Below are 15,122 nucleotides of genomic sequence, written 5' to 3'. Positions count from 1 at the left end.
CACCCCTCCCGACCTCTGAATGAACACTCACCTTCACTAGGTTCCCGAGTGGAGGAATCCACTGAATCGGCCGCGATAGGGGCACATTTCCCGTCACCCTCGTCGGTTCAAGAATATGGAGATCATTCAAGTAAGCTTCAATAAAAAGATGTGTTGATAATGGACTTTGGAAAATGACTTCATAGATGGTTTTCTTCCTCACTCCCCAAATTCACCGTGGGATAAAGAATCATGCAAGGCAAAAAAAGTTTTTGGCATTAGCAATCTGATGCTGGCACATTTGCTCTACTAAGCCCTCTTCTGCCAATGCCCACACACTTCGTGCTGTCGAACAATCCATCAGTGCATGCCTCCAGGAGACCTCTTATTATGGTGGTCGTTTTGGCCGCACATGAGTTGTGTCTGGTGGTTTTGGGCCTTGGCTCTCTTTTGTCTCGTTCAGAAGATGTTCCATGATATTGGGAGTGTGTGTTTGTCTAAATCCTATCCCCGAGCTCTAATTTTTTGTGTTTGTATGGTTTTTACTCCTTTTTAATGAAACAATAGATGTATGGTTTTAAGATCCAAATTTCCTCATTAGCTTAATCAACACTCAAAATGTATTCTATATCTAAATAGCTAGCCTCCGCAAATCTAATTTTCTCAACATGCACACATGCCACTTCATCATGTAAACATGGATGAAAAAAAACCACCTGTCGGGGATATACCCCGCGGTATGACCCGGCCAGATGTATAATCCGGCCGGACTTGGCGACTCACTAAGTGACCGACCCGAGCCTGGTGACTTATGGGTGACCTGGCAAGAGGATCAAAGGAGCGACAAGACCCGGGGGCCCAAGAGGCTCAAGGCCCAGAAGGCCGGCTACGTTATGATAGGCCGGATTAAGAGGAAAGGCATGAGGAATATCTTCTTTACGAGGAAGCAAGACCCGGGCTTGTAATCAACTTGTAAGAGAAGATAGACTAATCCTAGTCCTACTAGGACTCCACATGTAACCCGCCCCTCTAACTTATATAAGGAGGGGCAGGGCTTTCCAAAGAGGGACAGGGAAAAAGAAACAATCTCTAGGGCTAGACACAAAGAGCCGGCTTACCGGCGACTCTCTCATGAGCATAATGAGACCTAGCCACAAACAGCATGTAGGGCTATTACCGGATGATGTTTCCCGAGGCCCGAAGCTGTCTAAATCCTTGTCTTGTGTGTTGCGTCTCTAGTCCCGATCAACCCCTTCAAGCTATCACATAGATGCATTGGCCTCGCGACTAAGTCGTGACACTAAGGACATCTGCCGTGACAATTCTATGACAGTTGGCGCCCACCGTGGGGCTGGACGCACGATGGTGTTGAGTTCTTGGAGGGATCTTTTCTAGGGTTTGAAAAGTTCGCAATTTTTCAGTTCAACTAAAGCCGGTGTGGAAGATTCACATCAACGTCAAGTTCGTTAGATCCAAAGTGGGGGAGTTTCCGTTTGGTTCAGCAAGGATTCATCGGATCTGATGGGTGCAAATCACAGATACGTACAAGGGAAAATTTCTGATCGAGTTATCGGATCAGACGAGGGATCGGGCACAATTTGAAAATTAATTAGCCTTATATCTGATGAATCAAACAAGGTAGAAGACAAAAAGACCAAAAGCAATTACGTTCCCGATCCAAAAAAGGAAACAAACCACGACCCGAAAGTTTGGGCGTGAAACTCGTTTTGACTGTTTTCCATCGGGCCGGTGGCCCCTGAGCCGCCGCGGCTCTCCACGTCCGAGTCCGGGTCCGCCTCCACTTGCGAGCCAGCCTGCCACGTCAAATCACCGGGTCGTCTCTCTTGGTTCCCTCTGGGCTGCCCCCGTGATGAGCCGACCTGTTGACCAGCCAGGCTCGCGTCATTTTTCTGCTGCGGCCCCGCGCGTCCACCGGACCAGTCTCAGGAGGCTGGTTGACTGACAGGATATTTTCTGGGGTTAAAGTGGAACTCAGCCATATTGCAAAATTATATATGAACACTACTTATGAGCAATCCGTCGTCCGAACAAATCAGGTGATATTAATCTAAAGTTTATTTTTCTTAACACATATTGTTTTTATCAAAGAACAATTACTTGGTCTTGTAATATTTTTGCAGGACCATTACGAAAAGGTGTCGCCTAAGGGGGTGCATCAACATCACTTTTTGCATTGGTGTTTGTCCGTGTTAGGATGCTTGACGGATATACGTGCAAGTCGCCGCCCCGATGTTCGGATTACATCCGTCCGCACCTGTTGCCGATTCATGCATCTACACCGATTAAACAACATCACATTTGACTCGCCGCTCGCGCCGCTTTACAAACGCCATGGACGACTCGTCCATCTGCCCTCACGACGGCTCACGCATCCGCACCGGTTCACGCGTCCGCACTGGCTTACAATGCCACGGCCGACTCATCTGTTGTTCGGGCGAATCAAGTGATATCCCTCTAAGTATAATTTTAGCACATATTGTTTTTGTCAGAGAGCAATTACTTTGATCTTTGCATTTTATATGCAGGACAATTGGTCATTGCAAAGTCGATGGTCGGATCATGGATATATAAATTGCGTAATTACTGTCATGTGCTAGCATATGACCGTGCCACAAGGATCAAAGAATATGTATGCAAGACACCGCCCTTGTGGCCCGGACTACTTCAACTCACCGGGACCGCACCCGCGATTAACTCGCCCGTCCGTGCCGGTTTACAACACCGGTGAAGATTTTCCCCATCCGCACCGGCTTACAACGCCGCGGCCGACTCATCTGTCGGGGCCGCCACTGATGCTGCGGTCGTCTCTGCCATCCGTCTCTCGCGGCCTGGTCTACATCAACACACTGGGCCGCATCTGTCAGCATGAGCTGTTTATTGAGTATGAGCAAGTCACCGCTTGGGAAGCCGGTTTTCTCTTCCAACAAATTGGAGGCAAATTATCATATATTATCAACCGCCGTCTGCATTGGATGACTCAATGGGCAGGCGCACAAATTGCCGCCACTACAGTTTGGTTAAGCTTCAAACAACCAGTTGGAGGGAACCATTGGCCGAGTTGCTGACACGGCTCATACGGGATCATTTATAACCCGCCGCAGTCACCTCAGTGGATTCACATCGCGTTATCAACGCAAATGATATACACCTTCTGCTATGGTCAAATATGGAGAATCTCAAGCCAACTCTTTGAGTCATCTTGAGACTCGGGGGCTACAATGGTATGGCTCGGCAAAATTAGCCGGTTTCAATGAATTCAAGAACTTCGGGTCATTGAAGGGAAGATAACCCGGCCCCGGAGGCTACTCTTTATTGGCGAATATTTAAAGGCCGTCAGAAAAATTTCCGGCTCAAAATGAAGATTCCAGTTTAAAATATAGCTCAAGAGACATGTCTCTCCCGCAAAGCTTTGAAGCTATCAAATCCGGTTCAAAATTCGGCTCAAGGTAAATTTGTCTTTCACAAAGTTTTGAAGTTTTTAAATCCGTTTTAAAGTTCCGGATTCAAAAAGATTTAAATCTCTCGCAAGTTCGAGTTCTCAGAAAAATTAAAGGTTGCCAAAAGAACTTGCTGCCATGATGCGCGGTTCAAACTTGGATATCCTGCCTTACGGCTTATCTTATTATGATCACTTGGGGGCTTCCTACTCATCGAGCATAGCTATCAATACCCTCTTGATCAGCGCAATGCCAAAATTTATATGGTCACTTGGGGGCTTCCTGTTCAAACATAGGTCGTATTCGAACCAAAGAGAACATAGATGTCGATACCCTTTTGATTGGCAAACTGCCGAACCTACTTGGGGGCTTCTTGATCGTATCCGAATCATAGATCAACCCCTTTGGGAATCAACGTGGATCGTATTCGAATCAGCGTCGTTAAACAACTCTCAAGGTCATTTGGGGGCTTCCTGTTCAAACATATGTCGTATTCGAACCATAGAGAACATAGCTGTCGATACCCTCTTGATCGGCATCGCCAAAGCCACTGGGGGCTATATGATCGTATTCGAATCTTAGCTTAACCCCTTTGAAACGGTTTACTGATTGTATCCGAATCAGAAGCCTCAAAAAGTTTTATTATGTCTCTAGTAAAGTTTATTGCAGCCACAATTACTTAACTTGAGACCTTTTTGGGATTATATCTTAAATATATATGTGTTTTATGCTTAACCCGGCTTGACTTTTGACTATAAGTCGCCAGTTTATGACAATCATCATCTATGTGGAAGCATTGACTTCTAAGAATTGGGTTATCACCCTTACTGCACAGGTTATGTAAGCCGGCAGTACAAATTCAATATCACAGTAGTTATATGTGAGATATTATGACCCGCCCTGGTTTTGACGCTAAGTCGCCAGGGCATATGTTGTTTAAACTCTCTGCAGGATTTGCAGAAATATGACATGTAAATGATTAAGTTCAAGCTCATTACCAAAGTTGATGCTTCAAAATGATTATCCGTTCTGGATTTTTATCAAAAGGCTATATGCCGCCGGGTCATGAAAATTCCGGTTTACAATGAAGGTGTATTGAATCGCCATCGGCCAAGAGCCGCCGGGTATTTAAACTCCGGATTTACTTGTCAACATATAAGGTATTTGAATTCTTTAAATAGCCAACATGGCTGGATTTTCAATGATGATATTGAATGATTGAGGTTTTCATACCGGATTATATTATTCAAATTTTGAATAGCCAATATGGTTGGATTTCTATTATGATTATTAATAACCAGTATTATGATTGAGGTTTTCAAAGTCACTTTAGCGCCACAGCTATTATCTTTATCAATGGGCATGATTTATTTTACAATGGAGGAAATAGTCCCGAGTCGCTGCAGGCTTACGACCCGACACTTGGGGGCTATATTATTCAAGTTGAGGTTACATCAAATATGCAAGTCTCATGTCGCTGCAAGCATGCACCATGACACTTGGGGGCTAATGCAAAGTCATTTTTATTTGCCTTATTGAAGACCTGACTCATCCCATTGTAATGAGCCGGCCCTTGGGGGCTACCAATTGCTCCTGTTAAAATTCAAGATACACAAGCCTTATTTCATTATATATTGAAGGATCCACTGCTCAGTTGGTAAAGCATAAAACTCTTAACCTTGTGGACGTGGGTTCAAGCCCCAGGATGGGGGTTACATCATATGATATTATTTCCAATGAAAAGTCCCAGCTTGGTATTGTCTTACTAAGCCGGCCCTTGGGGGCTACACGTTACTGCTCAAATTTACATCATCATATTTACAAAGTCCCTGCTCATTATTACATAATGACCCGACACTTGGGGACTAATGCATATTGCTCTTTGCTTAAGACAATTCTAGGATGACCCGGCTACACTACTATGACTATAGCCGACTCATGGGGGCTACACAACTGGATTTCATTTAAAGCCATGGTGATAAGTCCCGGCTTATTCATGCTGATTAAACCGGCCCTTGGGGGCTATAGGTATTATGGATATAAGGAAGAAATATCTTCAAATTTTCAGTTTGAGTAAATCAGATTGACCTGGTGTCTGCAAAAATTATAAACTGGCGTCGGCGACAATTATGACTCGGCATCATCTATTTATAACCCGGCAATTTTGGTAATCATAAACCGGCAAATTTTATATCTCAAGTCGGCTGAATATAAGTTGAATATTTGAAGACCAATATTTTTGTCAAGTCAGAGCATTGAAGGCCGACTCAAATGGATGCTTTATTTACAATATTTCTTCTACAAGCAAATTGACTACGAAGTTGATCCATTGACCCGGATTTTCCAAAAGGAGGAGATGACAAGGACTTAAGGATGATCAAGTGCCGTCTTACAAGAATATTTAACCCGGAGTGCAACCTGTCAATTTGTTCTTGTATTTATGTTGCAGATCAGTTTAACATGGATAAATCCAAATTAAACTTGGGGGCTAATGTCGGGGATAATACCCCGTGGTATGACCCGGCCAGATGTATAACCCGGCCGGACTTGACGACTCACTAATGACCCGCCCTGACTGGACGACTCACTAAGTGACCCACCCGGGCCTGGCGACTTATGGGTGACCTGGCAAGAGGATCAAAGGAGCGACAAGACCCGGGGGCCCAAGAGGCTCAAGGCCCAGAAGACCGGCTACGTTATGGTAGGCCGGCTTAAGAGGAAAGGTGTGAGGAATATCTCCTTTACGAGGAAGCAAGATCCGGACTTGTAATCAACTTGTAAGAGAAGATAGACTAATCCTAGTCCTACTAGGACTCCACATGTAACCCGCCCCTCTAATTTATATAAGGAGGGGCAGGGCTCCCCAAAGAGGGACAGGAAAGAAGAAACAATCTCTAGGGCTAACACAAAGAGCCGGCTTACCGGCGACTCTCTCATGAGCATAATGAGACCTAGCCACAAACAGCATGTAAGGCTATTACCGGATGATGTTTTCCGGGGCCCGAAGCTGTCTAAATCCTTGTCTTGTGTGTTGCGTCTCTAGTCCCGATCAACCCCTTCAAGCTATCATATAGATGCGTTGGCCTCGCGACTAAGTCCTGACACTAAGGACATCTGCCGTGACAATTCTACGACACCACCTCAACGCGGACATGCATGGAAAAGGGACCAGCACAATAACTAAATACAATAAATCATATGTGATTTTAGTTTTAGTTATCATAATATTCATCCAAACATTCAAATCCAAATCCAAAATCAATATCATATAAGTATATTGCAACCAATTCCCTTCGCAACGTGTGGGATATTATCTAGTTTTACTAAGATGTGGCACCCTAGTCAACTATTACATGCAAACATGAACATGTCCAATACAGAGTTCCGATGCTAGAGCTTTTATGTTACTGCTATATAAGTTTACCCGGAAGATAAATGTCAGATGCAGTTATTGATGAGGTCTATTAAGTCCGTGTGCACATGTATACCCATCACCCATATATATACAAAGACTTTGGGTCGGCTCCCAGTGAATAGCAGGACAGAGCGGTAGCACAAAATTGCTAGCTTCTACTCCCAGAGTATCAGCTAACTTTTAGCTGGGAGAACTAGAGAGACGGAGGAGTGTGATGAGGACACTAAGAGGCACCTAATGACGTTAATGTGTCTATTCGAATGGGATGCACCGAGAATTTAAGCGCCAGACAGTGAATGAATTGATGTTGTTGTTTAGCGTGTCTACCAAAGATGGATCGGCCGATTTCCGGGTTTCTCTTGTTATTTTGTGTGTTTCTTGTTTCCCATATTCATCGTTTCATTGTTGTGCCGTCGTGCCTCAAACTAGACATGTCTAAAAGTGCACATGCCAACTTAAATGCCACGTACACTATTAATCTACCGGTGCACATATCGACTCAATCATGTTGGCAAAGTCACCACACACTCATGACCATGTGGTCACTGTGGTGCAGTGTGTGTTATTACCGATTTTGTGCCCCTCCACATGCATGCTAAGCCACTATGGCGCCAAATGGCACGGTGTAATACCTAAGGAATAAAAAGAACTGGCACGGTCCCAATTTGTTTTTTATACCTTGTACTGCCAATGACGGAATATGCGATACAAAATAGAATATACTACACTCACTTTAGGTCTTAAAACTGCGCTTTACACCGGTGATTACGTATGGCGACAACGACGCCTTCCAAATACAGACGCTCCTAGCCCTCGGTGCGATCGCCTCTTTGACCATGGATACGGAAACTCAGGCAACGCAACGCAACGCAAGAACATGGAAAGAAGGCTACGTACATTTCATTTATCTACTCCCATTCGTACACCATCGCGATCTCAACCACCGTCTCCTGCGGTTTGTTTACGTGATCTCTGTACGATCGATCGATCGATCGCTGTCGAGACTGCCGGCCGCGGCCACGCCGCTGGGTTGCCGGCCGGCTATGGAGCCGCGACGGTCACGCGCTCCTTTGTTCGCGGGGTCAGGCGGCATGGGCATATAAGGTCCGTCCATGGCCGCGGTCGAATGAAGATTGCACCGTCCGTTTGTTAGAGCTTAGCGCTACCCAGCAGCCTAGCAGCTAGCACGTACGGCGAGGCGACTGAACGACGGCGGCCAGAGGATGAGGCTGCCGAGCCCGTACTCGGGGGTGTTCAGGGGCGGGTCGACGGCGAGGACGGGGCCGCACGCTCTGCCTCTGGCGCGGATCAAGAAGATCATGAGGCGGTCGGCGCGGGACGGCAGCGGCGGCGACGGCGCCGGGGCGAGGATGATCTCGTGCGAGGCGCCGGTGTTGTTCTCCAGGGCGTGCGAGCTGTTCGTCGCCGAGCTGACGCGCGCCGCCTGGGACGCCACGCTTGAGGGCCGGCGCCGGACCGTGCACGCCGAGGACGTCGCCGCCGCCGTCAGGGACACCAACGTCTTCGACTTCCTCGTCGACGTCGTCAAGGCCAGGCCGAGTGACGATGGCGTCAATGCTGGGGACGGTGAAGGCGGCGTCGCGCCGGCCGTAGGTGTCCACGGCGGCATGCAGGGTCGTAGGTTGTGATTATGAAATCAAACTATGCCGCGATTAATTGCACTGATAGGATACAAATGTTTCATGATTACAAGCTACCCAAATGTTTCATGATTACAAGCGAACGGGGCTCTGGTGCGGGTGCTCACTGGCATCAACTGGCGTGCCTGGACTACGGCGGCGACCTCAACTAGCGATGTACTTTGATTTCATGGGTGTGGAGCGGTGGAAGGGCACCTAGGCAGCGCGGGTAACGGCTGCTCTTCAACCCCACGAGGGAGGTCCAGGCGCAGCGCTGCCGCTCCCTGTGTCCTTCCTATGGCGGGCGACGACACATTCCCCGGTCCCTGCGAGCGACGGTAGCACGGAGTCCAACAGTGTACAGGAGGAGCTCCAGAGCGCTCTGCTCCTGACTAGCAACGACAGGGAAGAATTGACGCAGGAGGATGTGCCCTGCTACCTTTTGGGACCGAGCAAAGAGAGGTGAGAATTTTTGTTATTAGTTTTTTCGCTGCATGGGTCCCACATGTAAGGACGGGGTTCAAAAGGTGAGATGGCAGTGTCCAGTCAACAGTCAATGCGGTCAAAACCACTTGAGCGAGTTAAAACCATGAGGAGGGTTGATTTCTGAACCACATGGTTAGTTCGGGGTATAGCTTGGCGGTTTTGAAGTTTGAGGTTGAAAATTAAACCGAGTGGTTAGTTCAGGATTGTAATATAGACTTTTCTCAAAAAAAAATCCCTATTAACTCTGCTTTTCTTTGAACTCGCTATTCCCCAGTTCTCGGAATATCTGTGTGAGAAGAAGAGTGTGGTTTTGTGCATCCACGGACATTGCACCCCCGGTTCATCCATGCATGATAAAAACTTAGCAAAACATTTCAAATTTTTTTTGAAACTTTGTGGATGTGATTATGACTAAATGTTTTAGGTGCTTGTAAAATTTGGTGGCGAAATGACATTCAAGGAGCTCTATACAGAAAAAACAAAGTTTGGGCTGAAAACATGTGAACAATAACATGGGTGCAGAGCATCATTTGTATTTCGTTTTGTATGAAGATCATTTGATGTTTTTTGGTGACCAAACTTTGCAAGGTCCTAAAACATTTGCTCATAATCACATCCACAGGTTTACACACAGGCTGCGTCTCCCCCTCGGCCCCCGCGTCGCCTGACCGGGCGACTCGGGCGGCGGCTAGGGATCCCGAGCGCCGCCTCCCCCACCCCTTCTCTCCCTCCTCGTCGCCACCTTAGGTGGTCTCCAGGCAAGCCCGCGCGGCCGCCAGTGACGGTGGCGGCGAGGCCCTCGTCGCTCCTGCAGCGGAGGATCTGGATCCCAGGGGCGGCGGCCCCTCCCGGCGTGGCGTCGCCGTTCTTGCCCTGAACGGCGCTCGCGGAGGGCTCTGGCCGGCGTCCTCGACTGCGGGGGCGGTGGGGCGTCGGCGGCCGGTGGCTACAGCGTGGAGGCCTCCTCTTCCTCGCCAGATCTGGAGGTTTGCCGCCCCCAATTCGCGCCCTCCCCCTCTGCGCTTGTTCCCGCGGCTGGTCGCTGGATCCGGTGGAGTTTGGGGCTGGTGTTGCAGATCGGGACCGGGGGAAACCCCTGGCCGGCTGGTTCGGCCCGACATCGACGTCGGCCTTGGGCGACGTTTCTTTCTTGGAGGCGATGTCGTGGTCTCCTTCTCCCCACCTCCGTTCCCTCTCCCGGGTGAAAACCCAAAATCCGGCAGGATTGGGTAGCGGTGGCGCCGTGTGTGTCATTTCCTCCATGGAGGCGTTGTCTGGGGAATGTGGATTTGGGCGTAGGGTTGCTGAAGGTGGGATTTTTGGCCGGCAGCAGGTGCAGTGCCTCTCGCTGTCCCGCTGTCCACCTCTCTGTTGTTGCTCGGCAGCTTTCCTGCAGCCTTCAGACGTTCTTGGCGCGTGATGGTGTGGTCGGCTGGGTGTTTGTCCCAGCGGCATTTCTCCTGTGCCTTTGGCGCCTGAGGGTTGCGGTCATCGGTTTATGCTAGTAGTACCCTTTCTTAGTACCTATTGTAACTAGCTCTCCGATGTGTTGTAAGTTCAGAGTGCCCCCTTGTATCTTTTGGGCTTTTCTTGTTGTTCGTTTTTGTGTCGTTTGTCGTCATTTGGCGTCATGGTGGCGTTGATGGCGGAGGAGCCTGCCAAGGTTGGCACCACAATCTGCTTGGAGATGAACCAGTGGAAGATGGTGGAGACGACAGTGAGTGCGTCAGACCGGTTTATGCCCCAGACCCGGTATGTGGCTAGGCTGGGGATTCCGGCTTTCGATGTTAGGATTAGGTGAGTGGTCTGGGTAGTGGCCCAGCTAGCACCCCTTCATCATATGGATAGGAGTAGCGGCATATGTTGCCTAGATGGTGGATTCAGGCTTATTGTTGTAACACTTTCTAAGGTCCTCGATAATAATCAATAAAGTGGCCGTATGCATCTCCCAGATGCAGAGGCCGGGGGTCATCCTCCTTTTCTAAAAAAAAATCACATCCACGAAATCTCAGAATTTATTTCTATTTTTTTGAATTTACTGTTCACTTCATAGGTGCACCGAAGTTAGGTGTAGCCACTACTTTCACTGTTAAGAATGAAGTCCCAAGCTAGAGGTAGAAATGTCGCAGCGTCCCCGGTAAGGGTGAAAAATGAAGACCGAAAGATGAAGGTCGTTGCTGTCCGCACCGGCGCGCTAGATTAGAAACTTGTCAATGCATGCAGAGTCGTACGTTGTGGTTATAAAATCAAACAATGCCTTGACTAATTGCACTAGTGGATTCTTTTTTCATATTTACGAATTGTTGGATCATATTGGAAAAACTCGTATAGCTTTTCTATGACCGGGGATGGTGGGAGAGAGTCGGAGGCTTGACGGATTCAGGGTGAGATCGCCAACATTGAGAAGGCAGGGCTTAGAGGATGACCGGGGATGGGGACAGCACAACGGAGGCGGCTGCTCCGCAATGTCGGCCGACCGTGGGTGATGGCGGCAGGCGGTTAGGCTGTAACAGGATGGTTAATGGAGGAGGAAGATGAACTGTGCAGCTGGAGAAAGAGGAAGATGAACCCACAGCTCTGGAAGTCTGGATGGCTCTAGCAATACTGACTGAAACAAGAAAATCCGTTTTCTGATGCATAGGTGGTCCCTATATCGATTGTGTTGAACCTGCTAGATATCAAATAGTGAAACCCAGCCCCTAGAAGAGACATGTCGAAAGAAACCTATACTTCCCTCAAAAAAAGAAGAAGAAGAAACCTACTATCCACATCGACTAGACCCCCTTGGATAACTACATGTGCTTTACATGAATTTTCATCGTACATAACTAGTTGGTGGCGATGGTTTCGTACGAGGTAGAGAATTTTCGTACGTACTACACCACAACCACCAGCTGCTTACACGGCATTCAGTTGGACATAATTGGGAGCAAGATATTACTGCGTGCACTGAATGTGACGTGCTTGGGGCGGATAGCCAGATCACATCGGATTTTATGTGTTTGTGACCCATCGTTGTGTGTTCACCTCAGTTCGTGTACCTTTTTTTTCTGGCGGAATTCAGTTGGTGTAGTTAGAGCATCTACAGTCGGACTTGGCAAATCTGACCCCTCATACGTTCCTGGACGCGTTCGGTGAAATTCAGTTGGTGTAGTTAGAGCATCTACAATCGAACTTGGCAAATCTGACCCCTCATCGCGTCCGCGGGCAGTGACCGGTCACCCCTAAAAGAAACGCATTCCACATCGGGATACCTCAAATTAGAAATCTCAAATCCATATTATTACATGCAACGCATCGTTCTTTGAGCTGAGCTTCGTCCGGTTCCGCTCGCCGCTCGCCCGGCTCCGTCTTGTCCATGTCCGACGGCCGGCTGCGCTCCTTAGAGTGTAGGTCCGGTCACTGGTAAGGTAGGGTAGGGCATGAGACACGAGCCAGCTCACGGGACTCAAGGCCCTGCCGTCTCCCATGCCCTACTCTTCGTCTTCGGAGACCGGAACCCGAACGATGCCATTGGACGTTAGATCGATGATGGATCCGTCCGATGACGAGCCGCCGACGTCCACCATGATGCAGTTGCGGCGCCCGAACTGATGCGCCATATGGGGCACCGGAGAATGCGACTCCGTCTCACCGACGTCCGCCGCCGCGAGGGTTGCCGCCGTCTCCCGCGCCCGGTGCCTTGCACGGCGGGCACGTCGTGCCATGGCCTCGTGGGACGATGGTGCGTCCCGAATATCGACGCACTACTGGAGGGGTTGCGCGTCCGCCAGTGCGTTAGGACGCCAGACGGACCGCACAGCCTCTAACGAGGCAGCTACGGCCGGCCTAGCACCGGATCCATGCGCCGTTTGGGCGGACGCAATGGATTCCCGACGGATATAGTCCGAGCGCAACCGTGCACGGACATTCTCCTGGGCGCGGCGGAGCGCAAGCCGAACGGCCATCTTCTCTTCGTGGCCGCTTGGGATGAGATCGGGATCGACGGATCTGAAGGTGAATGACTCGAATCCGCTGCCCGCCATGCCGGAGACGACCGGAAGGAGACGGAGATGAGCTCGGGTGGCAGAGGGGAATGGAGGGGAGGGCAGTGAAGTGGAAAGGGTTTAGTCCGATGAGTGGATGGGAGGATTTTATATGGGGTCGGGTGGGCCAGCATGGTCCGGATCCAACATGGTGGGTGTGCCTGGACGCCCCCATATCCGCCCCATATTTGGGCTGGATATGGGGGATGCCGGTCAGTCCGGGCGTTTGAGGGCCCGTCTAGGTCAATAAATTAGGACCGGCCGTCCGACCTGGGTGTATGAGACGGGTTTGAGAGGTCTGGCTGTAGATGCTTTTTACCACCGCCACAATGGAGAAATAAATTACAATACAATTTCACTCTACTTGATTTGAGTAGTTGAGTGTATGTGTTAACGTGGATCACCAAGTCATATGGTTATGTTCAGTTCGACCGGTGCAACAACCTCCTAGAATTGAATTAATTAAGCAGCACAAGGTAGGTGTTATATATATGTGAAGCTCCTACCTTGAGCTGGATCGATAGACCAAGAGAAAAAAATGGATGCAACAAAGGTGCTTTGTTGAGTTTACGAGCTCACCTAGAGCGGTGCAAAGTGCAGACTATAGAGAGATGGGCGTGGGAGGTGTCGGTAAAATGTTGGCCACACGGGCCGAATCCAGTTTTTCCACATGTATGTTGGTGTTCCCGGTCTATCTTGACAGTCTATTCGTTGGAGGTCCATGCAGCAGTTCGACTTCCCCGTGCGGCAAATTCTCCAAAAGAAGCCTGCATGGATGCACGACCGTTGCTCTCGCCGTGGATTGAACACGTACATACTAGCTGCTGGCTCAGTGTGTCCATTGACCCCCTAGCCCAAGGCCTGCTCTGGTAACTTTCAGTTTTCTTCCGCACAAAAAAAAAACTTTCAGTTTTCTTGGGGTTTTCCATTTCATGCATGTGCATGACGCACATCTTCTAGTCTTTCTAGCAGTCCGGACGTATTTGTACCTATCCTGAACGATATTTAACAATGAGCCAATGACATGCAGTCACTTTGAAAAATCATGAAAATCAATGGGACCCATGACGATAAATCCGGAAATATCAAAATACTTCTGCCCAACAATGCTCACATGTACATATAAGTGTGAGCGCTTATATTTGAACTCGGGCGGATTGATCAATATCTTCATAGGGATGTACTCCCTCCGTCCCAAAATATAAAAACGTTTTCGACACTATAATAGTGTCGAAAACGTTCTTATATTTTGGGATGGAGAGAGTACTTGCATACAGTGAAGGGGAGGTTTGTGGATGCGCCAGAGGCCCAGAGTACAGGGGATGATCGCAGATCGATCATATTGTCGACCTTAGCAACGAATGCCAATTAAACCTGCCCACATATTACAAACGAACTTGCTACATGGTTCTTCTTGTCCAAAGTACTTTTAGTTGCTTAATAATAGTGCTCTCCTCATTACTGAAAAAGACTTTCGTCCCATTTTATATATAAACCAACGATCATCAACAACCTGATACAAACACACGCCATGCCACCCCAACACACGCACACATCCAAGGCCGAATACATAAGAACTAAGCACAGCAACACCACCCCCTACCACTACAAGAGCTACCGGGGTCCTACACCGTGAACACGGCACCGTGAGGGGACGAAGCCGCATATGACGAACCACGAGCTTCAAGGCGGTGCCTTTAGGAAGTTCACGGCACCGGAGCGCCGCCACCGCCCGATCCGAGAACTAGGGTTTCCCCTAAAGCTACACGATGGGCGATGAGAGCCGCGACGACTCCTTCTAGAAGGGTACGACAATAGCCGCTGCTGGACTGCCCGAAGTGCTCTCTCCATTCCATATTGGTTTTTCTAAAGTCGGACTTTATAAACTTGCCCAGGTTTGTAGAAAAAACATCATCATTTAGAATACCAAGTAGACATCATTAGATACATCATGAGATGTATTTTATATTGTATATATTTAGCACTATATATATATGGGTCGCGCAATTCGTCACCCTGGGTGAGGAATAGTTATTCTTCACCCCCTCTCTATTTTGACGTCAATGCACCATATTTTTAGGTTTCGTAAATTTTGTCTTATTTCATATATAAAAAGAGA

At 48.6% G+C, this 15,122-nt stretch overlaps 1 protein-coding gene across 1 annotated transcript; it reads left to right on the top strand.

Annotated features, from left to right (window-relative positions):
• The first annotated feature begins 8,075 nt into the window (after positions 1–8,075).
• On the top strand, positions 8,076–8,501 carry LOC119355056 (nuclear transcription factor Y subunit C-2-like). Its single transcript, XM_037621842.1, has one exon. It carries the CDS (start codon positions 8,076–8,078, stop codon positions 8,499–8,501), a length of 426 nt encoding a protein of 141 aa, XP_037477739.1.
• Positions 8,502–15,122: the final 6,621 nt, after the last annotated feature.

This window comes from Triticum dicoccoides, chromosome 1A, assembly GCF_002162155.2.
Source record: "Triticum dicoccoides isolate Atlit2015 ecotype Zavitan chromosome 1A, WEW_v2.0, whole genome shotgun sequence".
NCBI lineage: Eukaryota > Viridiplantae > Streptophyta > Magnoliopsida > Poales > Poaceae > Triticum > Triticum dicoccoides.
This window is presented reverse-complemented; position numbering and strand designations above follow the sequence as displayed.

What these genes read in the sequence shown, in the direction of transcription:
- LOC119355056 (XM_037621842.1), top strand. Translation starts at nt 8,076, where the DNA reads ATGAGGCTGCCGAGCCCGTACTCGGGGGTGTTCAGGGGCGGGTCGACG.